Here is a 22655-nt window from a genome sequence, read left to right as displayed (position 1 = left end):
AATTTTCTTAATTAATGTACTTATAATTTCCTAGTAAAGTGCACTACAGGTGATTAAATCCTACTCTTGGGCCTGCAGCACTGATTGTGCCACCCACTTCAGTAGCCCTTTAAACATGGCTCAGGCCTGCCACAGCAGAGCCTGTGTGTGCAGCTTAAACTGCCAATTCAACCTCTCAAGTTAGCGCTTTTGCCAGGCCCACACCCTCCCTTTTAATACATATAAGTCACGCCTAAGCTAAGCCCTAGGCAACGTCAATGGCAGGGTGCAGTGTAGTTTGTGTATTTAAGAGTTTGGAGATGTACTTTTGAGTTTTACATGTCCTAGTAGTGAAATACTCGTAAAGTCGTTTTTCACTACTTTAGGGCCTATCTCTTCCATATGTCAATATGGGGACTGCCTTATAACATTTTATAAGTGTAGTTTTCCATTGGGATAAGATAGAAACTCTAATTTTATGTCTATGGACTCACAATTTCTTAAACACGACTTATGGTGAAGTTGGTTTTAAATTGCAGTTCTGAAAATGGCACATTTAGAAATGTGGCTTTTTCTTACTTAAACCATTTTATGCCTTCTGCCTGTCGCTGGAATACACAGCAGTCGTGGGTGACAGCGGACTTCCTGCATTCCTTCTAGAGAGCAACGCAGAAGAGTAGGTATGACTGAGCAGCCACCTGCATGTTAATGGGTCATCCTAAGGCAGGATGAGAGGGAGGAGCTGACACTTGCACCTGAATAAGGCTGAGCCTTTCCCCATACAAAGGGTTGCATACCCCTCTGTAGTGTTTCTGGGGCCAGGGTAGTAAAGGCAAGGCCTTGAGGACCTCTAGCATCTCTTTGAAGTATCCCTACTTTTAGGTTGTGTATCTGACTTACCCTATTATAACAAAGACACCAGAGCACACCAAAATAAAGTTACTCTGCTCCTTGATGCATTAAGCACTATCTGCAAAGACATCCAAGTTCATAAGTCAAATTCCATATATGCTTATTCAGCACACACAGTCCACAGTCCACAGTAAATGATCCACAGCTGAGGTAATATCCAAAATCACTTTTTAATTCTTGAAACAACGGCACCCGACGTGCGTTTCGCCCTCCTGGGCTTCCTCAGGGCTTTCTTCACTTGTGTAAGTATGTTTGATCTTCAATCTAAAGCATCACAGCGAACAAACTATTGAGCTACTGCAGTCTTTTTTTATTATTTAATCTAAAGCATCCTGTGTCTTTTTAATGACGCTAATCTCGATCGCAAAACATCAACCCCAATATCACTGGTAGTTTGAAGTAGTATTGGTCTATAAAACACGTGACCATGATAAGTCCAATCGTATGTGTCTCCGAGTCCCAGCATTTCTTTCCGTAGTCTGACTTACCCTGACTAGAGTTTTTGTCCCTATTTGGACAGTCTGCCAACTAGAGACCCATTATGAAAGATGAGTGGTGTCAGAAGACAGTTGACTGAGAAGAAACAATAACCCTGTACACCTCTGCCATCCAGTCTCTCAAGTAGTGGTGCAACAAAGTGATCATGGTGATGGAAGTCCCATTCCAGATACCTCCCATTTCTGTCTCCATAGTCACAGAGGTGTTGCTGGAGTGTTGGGTTGCCCAGTTGGTAGATCTTTCAGCTTAAGACAGATGGTCTCCTACATAGATATTGTACCAAAGCGACATGTTTAAGTGGAGAGCTGTTCTAAATCTGAAATGTGTCCTGCCATCGTATCAGCATGACAGTGCTCATTCAAATGGATATACTACCGCCATGTAATATATCAACAAGCAAGGGGGAACAAGATCAAGAGCCCTGTCAAAAGAAGCACAGCGGATCTAACAGTGGGTTCTAGTGCTTAACAGCTCTCTGATGGCAATATAGCTGCAAGATTAACAAAACAGGAGATCAGATGAGCTCAGCAGGCATCTCATAGAACAATACAAACAGATGTTGTACTTAAAAGTGTGTTTCACTACTGGGGTGCTACAGAAATCAATTTTGCCGGTCAAAGGACACAACACAAAATGCCATTCCTTCACTTTCAGGTTCCCAAAGCCCAGATTCAAGAGTAATGCCCTTTTAATAGACTGGTGGAACACTTTATGCTTTCCAGACAATATCTTTGTTTCTCAAAGTGATTGTCAAAATGATGCACTGCAAAATGAAGATGATTCACATAGCTCCAGAGCTGCTGAGGCAGACTCCCACTCAAATCGCACCTGCTTTCCAGTATGTCAGACAGGATTTAAAACAATCTAACGATAGCTTTTTGAACTTGACTCTCTGATTTGCATACAGCTGTGTCCAAACTTAGGTGGCATGGTGTGCAAAATAATGGTTTGGGATGCGGCCCTAGTAATAGCCAGTGCTCAATGTTAATTCAAGCATTCCATCTATCACTGTTTTGTAAAGTTACTACTTTTGCAAGTTGTCATTTTTCTGCCTTAATCATACTTGCCTTTCTGTCACTGTCCAGGTTCACATGACTATGAAAGGCTCTCCTGTAGTGTTTTGTGTATTCCTTCCAGACATGGGGACAAAGGAGGCTTAGGAATGGAGGGAGAGGGTATTCCTGGTAGGATGTCTGGGGAGGAGTTTTGCCCTTCACTGATAACACTTCAAAGGACCTGCCTGCAGCACAGACAAAGAAACCTGATTCCAGGCCTACCATTGCTTTTGTCACCCAAGACCATTTGGCTAACCCCAGTGAAACAGGAAGAATTGTCCAGAACCAGTTTGGGTAGTAGGCCAGGGAATTCCCAAGCATAGAGTGGCACCAGGGAAAGAACTGTTGCCTTCAGAACCATTGAGAAGAACACTCATGGACCTGTGGAAGATTCGTAAGGACTGCCCTGCTGTCTGAAGAAGGAAGATTGGACCTGTTTGCCTTGAACGCACGTTCCCCAGAAGTGATCCCAAGGGTCAGTTGGCAGACCTCTTGTTTAAGGTACAGGGGCACAACAAGTTTCCAGGCCTCCCTGCAGGCAGCACCAACTGGTCCTACCTGTAAAGGCCTGATCCCTACTGCTGGCCTCTGTTGGAGTGAGCTCTGATCCCTAAGAAGTGCCCTCCAGGTCCTGGCCACTTGACTGGCATCAGAGTGTACTCCTGAATTCAAGGTGAAGATACAGACGTTTTCGGGTCTTCGAGACTGGAAAGTGACCTCTTTGCACCCACAGAGGCCTTCTCTGACGACAACCAGTGCATGGCTCCACTGAGACCTACACTTAGCGCTAACAGTAACAGCCCATGTCGACTGCCAGCACGAATCTCCAGCGACGACTAGCATTTCACGCTACAACAGCGCCACATCTGACATGCTCCTCGCGCCTACGACATTCGCCTCAGGGCTCCTGCATTGTGAATGGCAGCTCCTCATGCGGCATTGAGAAGGTAACTCGTAAGCGGTATGAACCTGCTTCCTGTATCCAACGGGGGATGAATGACTGTCGTCTTGAACTTGTGACTATACCCCAGTCCAGTGCGACCAGATAAGCGCGAGTGACGCTTTTGTGCTTTTTGGTGCTCTTTGCACCTAAAACTCTAAAAACTCATAACTTCAGTCCACTGACTGATTTTTGTCATTTTGTGTAATTTTATATATTACATTTTATGTTATTTTTCTAAATTGGTTTGGAGGTTTTTGTGTTGTTACTGTACAGCACAGGTTTATTCAGTGACTGTTTTGGTTCAATCTGACAAGGACTGAGGGGCATATTATCAAGACAGGCGATAAAATTATTGCTGCTTTATTGGCAGAAAACTGCAGATAAAGCGGCGATAATGGGCTTCATAATATGCTCTATGGAATTCCAATCGAAGCCCATGTTAGATGTGAAGACATCTAACATGGGCTTTGATTGGAATTCCATAGAGCATATTATCAAGTCCATTATCGCCGCTTTATCAGCAGTTTCGTGCCGATAAAGCAGCGATACTTTTATCGCCTGTCTTGATAATAGGCTCATGAGTTTATTATTTGAGTAGGGAATCTACCTCCCTCAACTAATAACCCAATTTCTTGCAGGCATCATTCCCTGTATTACCTTTCAAGTAAATTGCCTCACCTAACCTACACTGCATGAACCGAAGTCTGGCTGACTCTGAAATGATTCAAAGGTGCAGTGTCTAATTGGCACAGTGGTGTGCCTAGTCTACTAAAGGCTATATTTTGCCAAAATGTGAGGATTTTAATAAGGTTACTTCCGTGGTTTTTAGCCACATGTATTGTTTGTTAATTTTGCAAATTGGATTGGATGTTTTAAAACAAAAAATGAGGATAGGAAGAAACTATTCCCTCTTACAGGCATTGAAAAAAATCTGAAAATGTTTTTCCACATATCCTGCATGTCCGTGGACATAGTCTGTTTTTGGCGTAAGAGACAATACTCACGACAGAAAGCCAGAATTACAGGCAAGTACGTTTTGCTAACACTTTGTTAACCTAAACTTGCCCAGTCTTTTCGAGTATACCATCCTCTGTGCGCTGGTAATTCACTGAATACATTGACATCATTCAGCCATACAAACTGAACATCGCCAATAGATGTGATATTGTCTACATTGTGATTAGATTGATCTCATCCATGCTAAAGTAAGTCCATATAACACCTGCTGCCACTTAATAAGAGATGTAAAATTTAATTTTGAGATGTGTCACTTATGTTACTTTTTCTTCTTCCAAATATTGGTAGAAGCAGTACGTTTGAAATATAAATTTGCTCTGTTGCTTTTTGGGTTTTGTTTTGGTAAATCACATTGTATGCTATACGTATCTAATGTGTGCAGGTTGCAGCATTGTTATTTTTACAACTCATGCTACATTCAAAGCATTGCCACCGCATGTTTGCTTTGTAAAATACTGCATAACTTTAGAGAATATGTATTCCTTAATATTTGTTACTGCAGCTAGCACAGTTTATATTTTGTTTCGTAGCTGATGAGTAAAGACACAGTGGACGCTACAGGAATCGACTTTTCTGGAGACATGGAGCTACAGGTATTCTTAATAAAATATCTTGAATCATTTATCATTTATTTAATTTAAATTTGTCAGTTTACTAAAAAACATAAAAATGTCATACTACTTGGCTCTTTTAATACTAACAACAATAACATAATATTGGATTAGACCAGTTCTTCCAGAACTTTTTCGAACCATAACCCACTTTTTAGTACAACAAACATTAGCAATCAACAAACTTTTGTGACTCATTTAGCTTTAATGGACGTGAGGCGAGCAGTTTTTGAAATAACTAAAACATCGTGCGTTAGCGCACTGTCATTTACAGACAGCACATTTTCTACTTGAATGCCCACTAAAGTTGACATACAATTTTACGGATTCGATATTTGAAAGTGACACCCTAAACAAACCCCTTCGAAACACTGAATTGGATTTGGGTCACAAACACAGATTGTGGTTTGGTTTGCAGTTTGGTATTTGTACATTGAAAAAAGCATTTTTGCGATTACAAAAGGCCTGAATCTGCGAATCAAGCCATTTAAATGTAAAAAATGCTTTGTACATCTGGCCCCAAGTCTCTTGTAGGGAGGCAGGGAGTTGCGAGGGGACGGTCGTGTGGGGATTCAATTTAATAATTTTTAAAAACGTACCTATGGGCCGACCAAGTCACACCCCGACAGGAACAGGAAGCAGGCAGCCTCCCTCCCCTCCTCTAAGCCTTTCACAACGCTGCAATGGCAGCTTTGTGATTGGTGGGGATGCCGTCAAGCCAGGGTCTTATGGGGAGGCCATTTTTTTCATGTAGGCTGCATGGCAGCCTGCTTGGAGAAAGTGCAGACTGCACATGACTGCTTTGGGCGGCCCCAGAGCGCCGTCCAAAAAGTCATTGCGCCCTCAGGAGTGGACACACCACTCCTCCCCTGCTCACAGAGTGACCTTGCCCACCCGCCCGCAACCAAACCCTTCTGCTTTCTCGCAGTGCGAGAAGCAGAAAATAAACTGGTAGTAATTACCATTTTATGTTTCTGCTTCTCGCACTGCGAGAAAGCAGTGGGGCGACGCTCCTCCGCCCTAACAGAGGGGCCACCTCTGGCCCCATTACTTATCCTGCCTCAACAATGCAATGTAAAAACCTATTTCTATGCTGATGACACTCAACTAGTCTGTTGTCTGCCGAGCTCACCCACTGGTTCTCCCTATAATTTACCCATAGTACTAGCAATAACTAAAGTCTGTATGCAAGCAAAGTTTCTAAAATGAGCCCCCACTGAATAGTTCAGATATATACAGATTCAACACGCCTTACTGACAGCATTACCACCAGACTCAGAAGTCCCAGAAGCATCTCCCCTAGAGGATAGGTTACTGACTGACTATATGCCAAAGAAGGCGACCTCCCTAATTTACCGTAAACTACTTAATAACTTGCCGGGCCCAACGGGGACCTTACGACAAAAATGGTCTCATGACTGTGGAGAGTTTGATGAATCGGAGTGGCAGGAGGCACTGGCATCCCTGAAGGAAATCGGTATTCCCTCACGTCTCCGTTTGGTGCAATTACGCATACTACATCGCTCCTATTATACTAGAAGCACACTACATAAAATAGGAAGGATAGATCATCCCTACTGCCTGAGGGGATGAGGTGAGGAGGGGACCATTTATCACACCATATGGGACTGCCCCAAAATAGCTGAATATTGGGCACAGGTATTAAGGACTATCCCCTAGATTCATCAAGAACACATTTTGCTAATCCTTAATAGCGAAAAATACTGATTCGCTATTAAGGAATAGCAAAATGCTATACATCAAGAAATAATTCTTTAATTGTGACTCGCAAATTGCGAGTCGCAATTAAGGAATATCTCTCCATTCATTCCTATAGGCCTAGAGGCCCATTGGAATGAATGGGAAGACAATCTCAATTTGCTAATCGCAATTAGCGATTCGCAAATTGAGATTGCGATTTCAAGGGTGCAGGGGTGTCCAAAGAACACCCTGTTGCACCCCTGAAATAGATGTGTGCACATAGGTTTGCGCACACACATGCCTTAGGGCATGTGTGTGCGCAACATGAAACTTTGAAAAATGCACTTTAGTACATTTTTCAAAGTTTTTGCAAATTACCAGGAAGTTGTACTTCATGGTAATTTGCGTGCCCTAATAGCGAATTCGCTTTTTTTTTCACTTTCGTGCATTGCATTTAAGGAATCTCAATTTGAGATTCCTTAAATGCAAAGAATCGCAATTTAGCGAATTCTTAATTAGCGATTTTTGCATTTGGGATGATGCATCCCAAATGCAAAAATACCGCTCGCAAAGGGCCAAATTCTCAGAATCTGGCGCTTTGCGAGTTGATTTTTGTTTGAAGAATCTGGCCCCATGTCTAAATCAGAGGGAATCTCACTGCTGCCGGAACCCAGATGCTGTCTTCTAAATGTATGGGAACCCAATGATTTTAGGACAGAATTGGGCGACACTGGGTATGATGACGGCTAAAAGAAATATAGCACAAAGTTGGGGAAGAGCAGAGAAACCCACCTTGGCGGCATGGGGGGGGGATATGGATGCGGCCATCTTCACGGAAAGGGCGGTGTTCAGCAGCAGGGGTTGCCCCAAAAAATGGAAGAGAATCTGGGGGGCGTGGAATACATACAGAGGCAATATCTGCGATCCACCATCAGATAATGAGGAGGATAGTACAGATTCAGAATAAGCCCATGAACGCACTACGAGCTGTAAAAAGTATGACCTCAACTATTAGAATACTGTGTATTTGTGACTTCACTGTGTTGAAAACAGTTTTTAATGAGAAGATATTGTGCATAATCTATTGCGTATGCTTACAAAAGTTATGCTTTAACTATGCAAAAACGAATACAAATATTTAAATAAAAAAAAAGTTTCTAAAATGTAGATCCTTCCCATTTACCACAAAATCATTGAATGGGACCAATCCATCTGGCCAACACTCTTATACCTCCCTCCCAATCTGGTCAGTACGCTCATAACCTGGGATTTATCTGAAATTGAAATTGAAAGTTATCTTTGGCCCCAGATCTAAGCAGTAGCCAAATCCTAACCTTTTCTGCTTCAATCATAAGGAAATGTCCCATTCATTTCTATCCCCACAACGTAACAGTGGCTCATGCCTTTATTTCATAATGACTGGATTTTGGCCCAAAAAACTCTGAAAAGAATAAGAGACTACAGAATCTGTAAAATGCAACCTCTAGGCTTATTTCTAGTTAAATAAAATTATTGACTTCAAAGTAAAAACAGAGATCCAGTTAAAGCTGCCTCTCTAATGCTCAAAGCCTACTACAGACATCTTCCAATTTTTCTGGCAAGAAAATTAGGAAGAACCATCATACCCGGGAGTATAAGGACATCAAATTCCTTCTCTTTCATAGTCCCCAGATTCAATCTCCAAAACTGGAGAGGCAGAGCTTTCCACCTTCAAGGCCCCTGCTTATGGAACTATTTGCCAATCGAACAAAGAAGAGAACACAATCTGCTCACATTTCTTAAAGCCCTCCAAACCTGCCTTTGTATATAAAAAACGTCATGCATCTAAATACAGTTCCTTCCTTTTCGATATTCAAGCAATGAAAGACTCTCACCATGAGTAATTATGGGCTTTCAAAGGAATACAAATAAATACCTAGTGACAAGTCTAAAAAAATGTGAAAGCAGTTGACTTTTAAATGTGTTCATTTATGACTGTGTGATAATAAATGATCAGCAGATGCAGTGTCTCTATTGCATAATCTACAAATTCCTTTTGAAAAGGGCAACCTCTGCCATGCGGCCTGACTGCTAATATAGCAAGATGATTAAATCTAGTGCCTTTTCTCAAGATATGGGGACCTCAGTGTAAATCAATATATCATAGTTTAACTGTATTATTACCCAAAACCCAGAGGTTTAAATTTGATTGATGTGGTTGTCCATTATTCACGTAACCGATCATTCTCACAAGAATTACCCTCCTAAGCAGTAAGGAGCTACACACACACATTGCCAAGCACTTATAGAACTGACACACCTACGCGCATCCCCACAAATCCCCACACTCATACCCCTTTCTAGTTATAGGTAGGGTAGAGTTTCCATAAGGAAGGCATTTTTTTGTTTTGCCAATATCTTTGGTGCCATTTGATGAATCTGTGCAAACTTTCCAAAAAAACAGTTCCTCCACCTCAGCTCCATTCTAGAAAGTTGGGGGTCCAGCAACACTTATTTCTCATGTTAATTCCTATAGGAAGCCTACTCTCTGATACAGAAATAATGGCTTAATATGATTACTCCAGATCCTGCAGAAAGTTAGAACTTTACTCAGAAGGAATGCTTTTCTTTAGTTGGTGTAAATCAATTCAGCAGTTCTTGAGAAATTTACATTTAAAGAGATGCTTGAGGTGGTCAGGAAAGGGTTAAAAAGGTGGGTATATCTAGACAGCTGGTCTCAGAGGAGTACCCTGTACCAAAAATGTAAATGATAGAGCCCTCTGATCGGCCGAGGGAGGTATTTCTCTTGGCAGCCTTTCCAGTACTGCAGGACCTGTAGTAGTCCTGCAGTACAGAACGATCTGATTCTCTGGCCACAACACTGACAAAATGGTATGGCTGCCATCACAGAACCCAGGACCCAAGGACTCTGTCCCCGGGTCCTGAAGTTTATAAATAAAATATACTTATGAGGGTAGGGCGAAGTGCAGGTTAGGAGACGCCCTGACCACCTGGCACTTGTGAGGTCATGGGACTTTCTTCCCTGCTGCCAACCACCACCTGCTTACAGCCAAAAGCCATTTGCAGCGGGGGAGTTGGTTGAATATGGTCAAAAAAAGAAATACACTGAATACACTGATAAAAACAAAGGGTAAAGTGATGTTCTAATTAGGTATGGTAATAAGATCTTAGCCTACATAAAAAAACAAGCATTTGCAATGCAATAGGTCTCGCATTAGGAAAGTTTGAGCTATTGGTATTGTAAATGACAATTTTTTTCTTTATGTGTTGGTTTTGAAAATAGTGAAATTAATATCTTTGTCATTTACAATGCCAATAGTTTTAACTTTTGCAAATGTGACACCAATAGCATATGTACTGCAATATGTGTTGTATTTACGTGACTTAGATGTATTGATATTACAAATAACAATGGCTTTTAATTTTTTTAAATAATTAATACTTAAATAAAAGTTATTGTAATTTATAATGGCAATAGCCTAAACTTTTGTAAATAACTTTTATGAAGATTATGTTCAGTGTATTTTATTGTGACCAAAATATAAGAACAGAAGTGAAATATTACCTTCTTTTTGTGACATTTGTAATAAAGCTTGAAACATTGAGATAGAGTGAGGGCGATAGATGGATAGAGTGAGGGCCATAGATAGATAGATAAGATAGATAGATAGATGGTTGTGTGTGGGGGGTTGTGTGTGTGGGGGGGTTGTGTGGGTGGGCGGTTGTGTGTGTGGGGGGTTGGGTGTGTGGGGGGTTGTGTGTGTGTGGGGGGTTGTATGTGTGTGAGAGGTTGTGTGTGTGGGGGGGTTGTGTGTGGAGGGGTTGTGTGTGTGGAGGGGCTGTGTGCGTGGGGGGGTTTTGTGTGTGGGGGGATTGTGTGTGTGGGGGGGTTGTGTGTGTGTGGGGGGGTTGTGTGTGGGCCGGGTTGTGTGTGTGGGGGCGTTATGTGTGCCAGATGAAAAAACAAACCTGCACTACCAGAGAGCAATGGGTGTTACAAGACAACCCGAGATCAGATGACAATACCAAACGTCTACAGACATTGGGCAGAACACGGGTTTTGTCGTTTAAATGTGCTAGAAAAACTGCTATGATTATTCCCCAATGTAATGGTCCTTAAAGTGTTGACCTGGGAAGCATAAAAGACTGAAGTGGCCCTATTGCGATTCGAACTTGTGACCTATAGTTCACAAGCAGGTGTCAGCCCTCACTGCTTAAACTACTGATCCACTGTGCTAAAAAAACAACAAACAAAACCGAATGCTTTAAATGGTAAAAAAAAATAAAAATTGCGAGCAAATAGGAGAGGTGCAGAGACAGAAGAAGACATAAAAACCATAACAACACAAGAAACATCGGGAAAGGAGCAAAGAAACTTAAGGGACAGCGGCCTAAGAAAGGAGCGGAGAGACGAGAACAGACATTTATTGTTTTTCGCAGTTTAATATTGCGTATTGGTGGCTTTACAGGTGCACTAGTTACATTAAACACAGGGATATTGAGTCATTTGCCCAGAATCAAAGGATGCTGCGCCGACGCCGGGACTTGGAGCTGGTCTCCCAGTTGCAAAGTCGGCAGCTTTGTCTGTAACTCACACCCTCTACTCCCGGGATAACAAACTATATGTCGCAGAACATAAGCGGAAACCGAAGAAGGCCCAGTCACAGTTAAAGTCGAAGGCACGATGCACTCTTGCTCCAGAGGTCTTTCTTGCGGCCATTCTTCATCGAAGTCGAGATCTTTAGGTAAGTCAAAGAAGTCCAAGAGTAAAAAGAAATCAAAGCACACCTCCCTTCCTCCTGCCACTCCCACCTTTTAGAGTAACAAAACGCATCAGGTACCTCAAGGCACTGAACCCCACCTCAGACTACAGAACCGATTCTGACCCTCCCCCAATTTGCCCCTTTTCGCTGGTCCAACACCAACACCACAGTTGATAAGGGTATTCAAGGAGGCCATAGTTCTAAATTTGGTTTCCGACCAGATCTCTCTGGAGCGCGCCTTCGGGCCCTGTGAATCTGAGGTGGCTTCCAGTTGGATTACCACTAGCGAATTCTTCGCAGATGCTGGCTGAACCACTCGACCGCACCTCGAGGTCAGCCCAGGCTTCAGGCATCGCGCTTTGCCCGATGCCACCCACGGTGCCACCACTGATGCTGCAATCATGTGTGTTGACGCCCGAGTGGGAGCCAATAGTCCTTTTGGACTCCGAAGATCGTCTGCAACCCCTACCAATGTCGCAACCATCCCGTCAATATACCCATTCCAATCATGAGACATTTCCAAATATAATAATTATAATGGCAACGAAAGTCAGCTAACTGATGATAAGATTCTCATCCTGGATTTACAAGACACCAGTGTATCTGGACCCTTCTCCTGACACTGGATTCCATGCACCAAATCCACAGCTACAGAGGAGCCTGCCTTGTTAGCCACTGTCTTTAGGAGTGGAAGAGACTTCCTAGGAACATCATTTACCATTCAATTCAATTCAATTAGTCTTTATTCGATATTTTCCAACCATAAAAGACACATAAAAATAAATTTATATAAAACAAGTGTGCCACACTTTATAAAATACAATTATTGATAAAAGTTAATAAGTAAAAAAATAATAAATACAATTTACATTTATTAGTTGTGTCAAAAAGGGAACAGCATCAGACAATATACCCACAATACCACCAAGGGAAACAACAAGCATAATAATATTCATTTCATTAGTGCAAAATAGGGCCTACATTGCCAACCAAACTATTCCTTCTGAGGACCCATGTCCAGCTCAAGAATTTAACCATAGCTATGACCACAGGTTCCCTTGTATCTGTCTTTAAAATTCGCAATGCTATTTGTCATGATCTTGTACTAATATTTAAACAGGTTGGTTTTAGCCATTTGTTACGGGGACCCTTATATGCAGGGCACACAAATAACCATATAACAACAAAAGAGTGATGTAAAGAAAAATATCAATACATTTCCACTAATTCACCACCAAGGGAGATTAAACTAGGAACACCGGGAAAAATACCACATAACCAAGTGAAAAAGAAACAAATTCTTTTAAAATAACCCTCACTCACCAACCTGGTTGGTGACATGCTTCATCATTGGGTTCCCACTGGAGGGACCGAATGTCCCCCCAGTGTTCTACTACGCCTGTTTACAGCGGAGCTGGTTCTTTTGTGTGTGAAAACAGTGAAAAACCAATTAAGTGTTAAATGTGTGTGAAGTTAAAAAATGCCTAGCTGTGACTTATAATCAGGTTTCAGGTTTTAAAGTCTTTATTTCGATAATAAAATCATAAAAGACAAAGTTTAAAACATTTTTTTGGGCATTTTAACCACTAGACAATTGATTGGGAAAACAATAACCATTTTGTCATATTGCATTTCAATTACACTAAAATCACAACTAAGAATAATTATTAAACATCCAAGAATTGAAAAGACAAGAATAAACCTGGCCTTAAAAAAGCTAAAACATTCAAATCACAATTTACAGAATTAATACGATCATACACAATACAGCTAATGTGAGTTCCTTATAGCCCTTATAGCCCACGCCCAGCCTAAGAATTTAGCCAGGCATACCACAAACACTTCTGAGGTATTAGTTTTTAGGACCCAGATCGCCTCAGAAGACCTTCTATATGAGAGGCGCTGAAACAGGGGCTTTATCCATTTAGTGCGAGGCTCTGAATATAGCGGGCAGGCAAACAGGAGATGACCCTCGGTTTCCTTTTGGCCAGGGCACCAACTACAGGAGCTTGTTGTTCCTTTGACCCAAGATGATGTAAAGGAATTCAACGGCAGGGCTCCTACTCGAAACTGATGATAAAGTTTCTTATCCAGTGGTCTGGTGATGGTATCCCAATAAGTCTCACGGGAGGGGTCCAGCTTGAAGCTTAGGAATCTTCCCGTAAGACTACCAGAGCTGGAAGCAGTTACCAAAGATTGGCGAACCGAGGCCCAGTATAATTCCTTGAATTCCTTTTTTGATGGAAAGGTGTTGGAACATGGAGAAGCCCACAGGTGTTCTAATCCCATATCTTGTAAGCTCTTTTTTACAGAGCGAAGCCAAGGGATTCTTCCAGAACCCTCCATCGACCTCACTTCTGCTAACTCCTTTGCAAAAAGAGTACGATACGGGGAGGTCCACAAACGCCTCCAGAGAGCCACTACTCTAAATCTTGCCATGTCGTTAATTGGGAAGCAACCCAGATCTTGGCAAAGAGGTATCGATGGAGAGGATTGGGGTACCAAGTTCCGAAGGAATTTACACTGGGTTCTGTAGAGACTCGAGAGATCCATGAATCCCCAAAGGTCAGCGCCATAGAGTATGGCAGCATTTATTTTGGTATCATAAATTTTCAAAGCAGGGATAACCCGTTTTGTTATGGATCTCTTCTGTTCTCGCAAAATACAGCCGGTGAGTTGGGCAAATTTTAGCTGTTGAGCAGCGATTTGCTCTTTCCATAGCAAGCGGCGGTCCAAAGTGACTCCTAAGTAGGTCATAGTTTCAACTTGTTCCAGGTTGACCCCACTCATAGTTACATTGCTACGGACAAAGTTGTTCCTAGTTAAAACCATGAACTTGGTTTTCCCTACGTTTACCTGGAGGTCATTTTTCACACAAAACTCCTCAAAGCAGTTCAAGGCCCGCTGTAAGCCTTTCCGTGGCTTAGATAGGAGTAGAGTGTCGTCAGCAAAGATAAGCATAGGGAATCTTGTCCCTGCCAACAATGGGGCATCGGTATGGATTGCTGAGAAAAATTTAACTACCTGGTCAATAAAGAGCAGGAAAAGTGTGGGCGCAAGGACACACCCCTGACGGACTCCACGGGTGACTGGGAAAGAGTCTGTACATTGTCCTTGGCCTCCCCACCTCACCCTTGCAAAGTTCTCTTCATGCATTTTAATGATTAACTCAAGTAGTTCTCCTGGTAACCCAAGATCCCTCAGTACCCGCCACAATTTGCCCCTAGGCACTAAATCGAACGCTGTCTTCAGGTCTATAAATGCGGCAAAGATGGTTCCACCGCCGAGCATAACCACCTTCCAGAAAATTAAACAGAATCGAAACACCTGGTCAATAGTGCTCGTCCCTGATCGAAAACCTGCCTTCATAGGTGACAATATGTTTTCCGATTCCATCCACCCTTGCACTCTAGCCAGAATCATTTGTGCGATGACCTTTTGGAGGCAGTCGATTAAACTAATCGGGCGATAATTGCCCGGATTTGACCTGTCTCCTTTTTTATGTATTGGGAGAATCTCTGCCCCCTTCCATGATTTGGGAATACTTGCACCTTTTGCTATCGCATTGGCTATGTTGGTTATATATGGGACCCAGAGGTCGGTATTTGCTTTAAACAGGTCTGCGGGTATAAGATCCAACCCCGGTACTTTCCCCCGCTGAGTCAAATCGAGGGCAGACTCCGCCTCATTGTTGGTGAAAGTCAATTTTTCCCCACATGTAGGCGATCTTTTGTTACAGCAGCTAAAAAGGATAACGAATTTGTTAGACAGTCACTTTAACGCACTATTATGAGGCGAATGATCTTAATGAGCTGTAAGAAACCAGACTTTTACCTCTGAATACGATCTAACAAATTCGTTATCCTATTTAGCTGCTGTAACAAAAGATTGTTACCTGTCCCGTGTTTAGTGCAGCAATGAAATGTTGTCTGAGAGCAATAAAGTTTTTGTGATGAGATTTAAGCAAGGTTATTCGAGCCTCACATTCTCTACAGGCCGAGGCTTCTGGCCCTTTAATGCGGGTGAATGGCGTGATGACGTCAATCACATGTGACCTCTGCGGTTCTGGTATTTGGCAGCGCGGCACCGCCGCCTGAATTGTTTTCGGGCCACGGAAGTGCTGCTGAGTAGGTAGCCCGCGGGGAGTCGCCGGCTAGAAAGTAAGTTTTCAAGACTAGCGGCTGGTGTTTAAACCAGCCACTCGAGAGATGGAAACTTCGGTAAAATCCGGATGTTTTGGGGGGATTGTTTGACACCAGTTTTCCCCTTCATTTTTAGGTTGCACGGCGTGAAGATAATCCCTGCCGTGTAAGCCCATGACATGAGAATCCATTGCGAATTCAGTGAGTTATATGACAGGTCCATTTCTTCCATGTTTTAAGAGTATTCGCAGCCTGCCTAGGGTTCGATACCTTTTATCTTTAGAGAGCGTGCACTGATATTACAACTTCATTGGCTCAGGCGTGTGTGTTTGTTTGAGAATATTTACTCACTTAGCCTGAAGGTACAATGCGACATTTATAGTCGCTATAAACTCGCTCCTTAATAATAATAGAGAGTTAGAGTGACTTGGCACTAAGAGGTTGTTAAGTAACTGGGTTGCCAACTAGTTATTCAGACTAAATGTCCTTAATATGAGATTGTTATGCCACATAATGGGTGTATGTTGGTGAAGGACAACAACTTTTGTTACTATGCAGTAGTATCCTTTGTTCTTTGTGCAAATGATATTGTTATGTGTCCTTTACATCACTATTATGTTTTTCTTGTTACAGATAGCGGGCCCCAGAAAATACTGGTTGTGCCCCCACGGGTAAATCCGTGAGTAAAATCAAAATCTTTGTTAAAATTTTCACATTAATATCCTCACGGCTGGGTGCGCCTTAGCGGGTGCATACCACCGGGGGATTATCAGCAAGGTCCTGACGAATGCTGAGGGAATTTAGCTCAAGAGCAGAAACATGTTGACCATTTTCTAAGAGGACTCGCGTTTTCAATCATAAAACTCAGCTAAGCCCCATCTCACTTGTTTTTAATCAATGCCAGTTGGACTCTTAATAAAGTGATTATAAGTCACAGCTAGGCATTTTTTAACTTCACACACATTTAACACTTATATGTTTTTTCACTGTTTTCACACACAAAAGAACCAGCTCCACTGTAAACCGGTGTAGTAGCACGCTGGGGGGATATTCGGTCCCTCCAGTGGGAACCCAATGATGAAGCATGTCACCAACCAGGTTGGTGAGTGAGGGTTCTTTTAAAAGAATTTGTTTCTTTTTCACTTGGTTATGTGGTATTTTTCCCGGTGTTCCTAGTTTAATCTCCTTGGGAGGTGAATTAGTGGAAATTTATTGATATTTTTCTTTACATCACTCTTTTGTTGTTATATGAGTATTGATCCAAGGGGTACAAGAGTGGCTGTCTATACCCTGACTCTCTATTTGTTTGATCTAGTATCGGGCACACAATTAAGACATGAAGTATAGACTCTTCCTGAGATGTGCAAGTGGGGTATTTTGTATCTCCATCTCCCCATCTTGCCGTAAAAGTTTTTAAGGGGAGGGTGCCCACTCTAAATTGGTGATACAGTTTCCTGTCACCAGGACTCGTAATGACATCCCAATAGGACTCCAACCTGTATTCATACTTGTGCTATAAAAACAGGCCTGTTAGGGAGGCGCCGTCCACCAGTGACATGGACTTAAGACAAACCATGTCCCTATATAGAGATTTGGAATAATTTTTTGGTGGGAACTGATTCCCTTCTGGGTCCTCCCACAGATGCCTAAGTCCCATGTCAAATAGCGTGACCTTAATTTTCTTCAGCCAGCTGATTTTCTAGGACATAGCTTCTCTGATATGTTTGACTGCTTTGGCATAGGGTAATAACTCTGGGTAGCCGTTTCCAATACGCTAGTGGTCTAAATCCCACAGCCTCCTCAATGGAAATGCTTCCCAAAACTAAGAATAGAGGCTTAGGGGCGACGATTGGGGAAGGCCAGTCAAAGATCTCAAAAACGTATTCTGGGCGAGAAATAGGGGTGCTAGATTTTCGAAGCCCCATAGTTCTGCACCATACATTATGGAAGCCCTGATTTTCCCGTTATATATGGCTAATGCTGGGCCTATCGGTTTGGTGGAAGACTGCCGGTACTCTTTTAAGAGGGCCCCTGCTAGTTGATTATGCCTGAGGTCTAGTAAATCTATCTGAGGGTTCCAGTTCATCTTCTTGCCCATCGTTACGCCCAGGTACGTAAAGGTGTCAGTTTGCTCCAGAGGTGCACTATTGATTTCTACTCTTCCTTTCACAATTTCATGTTTATGCAACACCATGAACTTGGTCTTATCAACATTAATTACTAGTTTGTGGTTATTGCAGAATAAAGTGAATCTATCGAGGGCTCGTTGCAGACCCGATTGTGTTTTAGATAAAATCAAAATATGATCTGAAAACATTAACATTGGAACCCTCGTACCAGCAAGAGTAGGTGCATCGGTTGGGAAATCAGATTAATATGAAATAACATTGTTAATAAACAAAGAAAAGAGGGTAGGGGCCAAAACACAGCCCTTTGGTCACAGGAAACTGTTTTGTTAACTCACCCTGTTCATCCCACCGAACCTGGGCATAATTAGACTCATGAAGTTTGATAATAAAATTTAGAATTTCAGGGGACATTCCTACTTTCTTAAGTGAGTCCCACAGCTTAAAGCGTGGCACCAAATCAAATGCTGGTTTTAGATCTATAAATGCAGCATAGAGTCCCCCCTGCTAGAACCACAGTGCTCCAATAAATTATCATGAATCTAAAAACTTGATCAATGGTACTGAAATGAGGGCGGAAACCCACTTCTAGAGTGGATAGAATTTCTTGATCATCTATCCACATATTTACCCTGCCCAACACAACTTTGGCCACGATCTTTTGCATAGTATCTATAAGACTTATGGGCCTATAGTTGCTTGGACTGGCGCGGTCCCCTTTTTTGTAAATAGGGATAATCTCCGCCCTGCGCCAAGATTCTGGCAGAGGAGCACCTCTTGCCAGACCATTAACCATGCAATGTATATATTTGAGCCAATTTTACTTATCAGATGAAAAAATATCTGTCGGAATGCAATCCGGACCCGCAGCCCTGCCTACTGCCACCCCATCCAGATCCCTCTCAATTTCTGCTAAATCAAAAATTAACACATTGTCACACAATATTTGTGGATAGTAACTTGGGGTACTAGTCGTACTAGCAAACTGGGTCTGATAATGCTTGACCCATGCTTCAGGGGGAACATTATTGGCTGGTGAGGGCCCTATATCACCACTGCCCCATTTAACTATTTTCCAAAGGCCCATCCCGTTTTTTCCACTACTTGCATTTAACAAATCCTGCCTACTTTTTTCATCGAAGTTCTTCTTCGCCCTTGGCTGGATATCCTTATATGCAATCCTAGCTTCCTTAACTTCATGCGGCAAACCCGTCCTAATAGCTTGGCAGAGGTGGGCAAAAGCAGCCCTGCATGCCCCATCATACCATTTTGCAGATTTCTGTGTGGCCTGCTTAGAACTCCCTTTATTTTTTGTGAAAAAGACTTTCAACTTTGTAAATGGCTCTTCATGGACCTTTGTCAGGGGAGGCAAAGAAGCCTCATCCAAAACAAACTGTGAAAGAGCTAGGAGGGTGTCTTCAAGGGTTAACTTTATCAGGTCCAGTGTGCCCTCATCTTCTGCGACCATTGCCCACTTTAATCTACGGCAGTCATTGGACATTGTTACCTCAGCCATGGCTATTTCGGTGCCCACCCTTTCTATTGGTTGGCCAGTGGTTTTTAAAGTTAAGATTAGAGGATTATGATCACTCTCCATTCTACTCTGGACCTTCATATCATCTAACCTTGCCCACAGTTCCAGATTGATAAAGAAGTAGTCAATTCTGCTACTTCTTATCCCGTTGCTATAAGTGTGTGTACCCTCACTATCAGATTTTGACTGTCCGTTTACAGCCCTCAGACCCATTTCCAGAGACAGGCTTTTTAGCTGGAGCACTACCTCTGACCATTTGTTAACCGGGGTGAGCTCCAACGAAGGTATACCCCATGTCGCTTCCTCGTCCCCAGTTAGGCTACTATCATCTAAACCCAGGGGCTCAAATGTAAAATTAAAATCACCCCCTACTACCAGATGATTTGCCCCTTACAATGCTTTGATGAATAACTCAAGATTTGAAATGGTAGGAGAGGCTTCCCCACCCACTAGCCCTATCGCATAAACATTGACTAATATGAGTTCTAGCCCATGGTCAAAGCGAATTTTAAGTAGACAATATGTCAGGGTTTTCTATTGTTAACTCCTCCACCTGACAGCCTGCCGGCTGTCTCACCCAAATAAGCAAACCCCTAGATGGCCTCCCTTTATGACTAGCAATTGCTGATTTACCGAATGGCAGCAACCTGGGGCGAAAGATCGTATGCAGTGACCAGGTCTCCTGGAACATGATAATATCTTGGTTCTCTATAAAACATGACCACTCAGTGGAAACAGTTTTTGTTTGAAGGCCAGCAATATTCCATGATATTATGGTTAGTAGGGGGAAAACAGTGCTGGCCCCCCTAGCTGTAGTTGACCTATCCAAAATACACACTGGAGACTTTGGTATATTTGACTGAGAACTCAGAGCAGTCACAGGGAGATAAACAGGCCGGGCTGCAATGTTCTCTAACAAGGGCGGGTTTGCAGAGTGTAGTCAGTCGCAGGCATCTAAACTAGACAGAGGTGCAAATCTATTGGCTAAACTTAAATCCGATGGACCATGGGGAATTCTGTGGGATACCATAGGTTGTTGCACTACACATGGCATTGCCCACCCCAACATAGGGATGTAACAAGGTTTATAGAAGAACCCTAGAGGCAGAAGAGATATTTTCCTAGATTGATACTCTGGGTTAGTGCTACCTAGATGGGCTAAAAGGAATCTAACAACATACTCATTGTTAAAATTAGCAACTACACAGTCCCCTCTCCCATCCTTTGTGGAGTGTCCTATCCATGACGATCGTCTGGTCATAATTATCTGATTACAGATGTCCCAGTCCCGAACCCCAACCTCCTTCAGTTGTGACCTAAGCCATTCAATGAGCACCTCACAGATACATTGAAGGGCACCTGGGCAAAACCCACATCTTGCGCTGTAGTGAACATGCTGATCGCGAGGCACGATCGGCTTTCTAAGGAGGACCCTGCTTTCCTCCTCCTGCACCCCACTCCAGAACGTTTGTTGGTGCAGGTCTCAAGACATCGACTGAACCAGAATGCGTTCCCGACCACCCGACCAGATACAGAGTTGAAACATATGGACACATTCGCCAAAAATATGTTTTCCTCTACCAACCTTGCCCTCAGATCAGTCAGTACCAGCTGCCTCCAAAGCAGGTATTCTTATCCGTTGTGGGACATGGTGGCGGACATCTTACCAGTCGTTCCAAATGATATCTGGCCAATCACCAAAGTCTTATTAAGGATGGACAAGAAGCAGCAACATGCTCCATTTGCTCAGGCCTGGATACCACCGACTGCTCAGGTAGGACTGTCAAGACCAGTGTGGTGCTTCAGCTTCATGCCTGGATTCGCTCCACCGAATTTTCGAGCGAGGTCCAACAGCCCCTCAGTCATGCGGTTTACCGGTACACACCTCTGTGGAGATAATGCAGATTCTACCCTGGATTGCTTCCTGGGTTTGTCAGCTGCCCCACAGCAGTTTCCCCAGCAATTTTGCTCTTTTTAAGACTTTAGTAGGGGATATCGGCAGAGTCAGAACCAAACATTTCCTCAGCAACAGCAGGCTTCCCAAACCTTTGGACGCACATGCTGAAGACCCAGCCATCAGCATCCAGGCTCCTAAGGGCAACATTCAACCCAATTCTCTATTTTTCCTTTGTAGCCACTGCAAAACCACTTGCATTTATATTTAGCCACACTCGATAATTTGGTATGAAGACAGGTCACCTTTTACCTCCCTGGGTAGAGGAGCATTACATCCAACCAGTGGCTGTTTGATTGTGCAGAATGGTTACTTCCTTCCTTTCCTGACACAACCCCGTCATTCCTTCTCGACCACAACACCTCCCAGAGGACCAATTGCTCATTCTCTGAGAAGTTCACGCTCTCCTGGTCAAGAGATCCATAGAAAGGGTGTCGGCCTGGTTATTATTTCCATTATTTTCTGGTGCCAAAAAAGGGCAAAGGTCTCCAGTCTGTCCTCCATCTTCACCTTTCGAACTTTCCTATCCCGAAGGACCTGTTCAAAATGCTCACCCTGGCACAAGTTCTGTCTACCCTAGATCCAGGAGCGTGGATTGTGGTGTTTGATATGTAGGACATCCATGCCTTGAAATCCCACGGAAGCTACCTGCAGTTTATGTAGGCCAGGTGCACTTTCAGTTTTTGCTGCTCCCCTTCGGATTTACAAGTGCAGCTTGGGTGTTTAGGAAAGGGACTGTGGCGTCGCTTTGGAGGTTTGGAATACCAGTCTTCCCATACCTCGATGACTGGCTGCCGAAGCCGGGCTTGCCTCGTGCAGTTATAAACCACCTCCACACAACGACCCACCTGTTGACATTGTTAGGATTTTCCATCAATGTGCAGAAGTCACACCTGACTCTTTCACAACGGCTCCCCTTCATTGGCGCCATCCTGGAAACAGTGCTCTTCCGATCCTTTCCTAGACCTCAAAGAGTCTAGGACATTTCGGCTATGGTCCTGATGTTTTGACCCTTGACCTGGTTTTCAGTGAGAGTGGCTCTGAGGCTTCTTGGCCTCTTCACGCCTGCATCCTGCTTGTGGACCACACCAGGTGGCACATGCGGGGTCTGCAGTTTGATGTGAAGTCTCAGTGGGCTCAGCACCAAAGGAACTTTATAAATGTCATCAAGGTATCTATAGAGACTACCAACGATCTGCAGTGGTGGCTACTACACCAAGTTGGAACGGCAGAAGACCCTTCTCTTTGCCCCACCCAGAGTTGACCGTCTCGACGGATGCATAATTTCTGGGTTGGAGAGGTCATCTGGGGAGGATGAGATCAGATCAGAGGGCTCATGACTCCGGTGGAAGCCCATCTCCACATCAGTTTGCAGGAGCTGCAGGTGACTCGCCTCCCACCGAAAGCTTTTCAAAGGGCG

General features: G+C 43.3%; 1 protein-coding gene across 1 annotated transcript in view; it reads left to right on the top strand.

The window, feature by feature from the left end:
* The window catches only part of HOOK1 (hook microtubule tethering protein 1), a 1127940-nt gene that overhangs the window by 413806 nt on the left and 691479 nt on the right, over positions 1 to 22655 (top strand). Inside the window, exon 7 of the mRNA XM_078669845.1 lies at positions 4935 to 4997. Coding sequence (XP_078525971.1) covers positions 4935 to 4997 — 63 coding nt within the window. The remainder of the gene's footprint in view (positions 1 to 4934; positions 4998 to 22655) is intronic.

Source organism: Lissotriton helveticus, chromosome 1_2, assembly GCF_964261635.1.
Source record: "Lissotriton helveticus chromosome 1_2, aLisHel1.1, whole genome shotgun sequence".
Lineage (NCBI taxonomy): Eukaryota > Metazoa > Chordata > Amphibia > Caudata > Salamandridae > Lissotriton > Lissotriton helveticus.
This window is presented reverse-complemented; position numbering and strand designations above follow the sequence as displayed.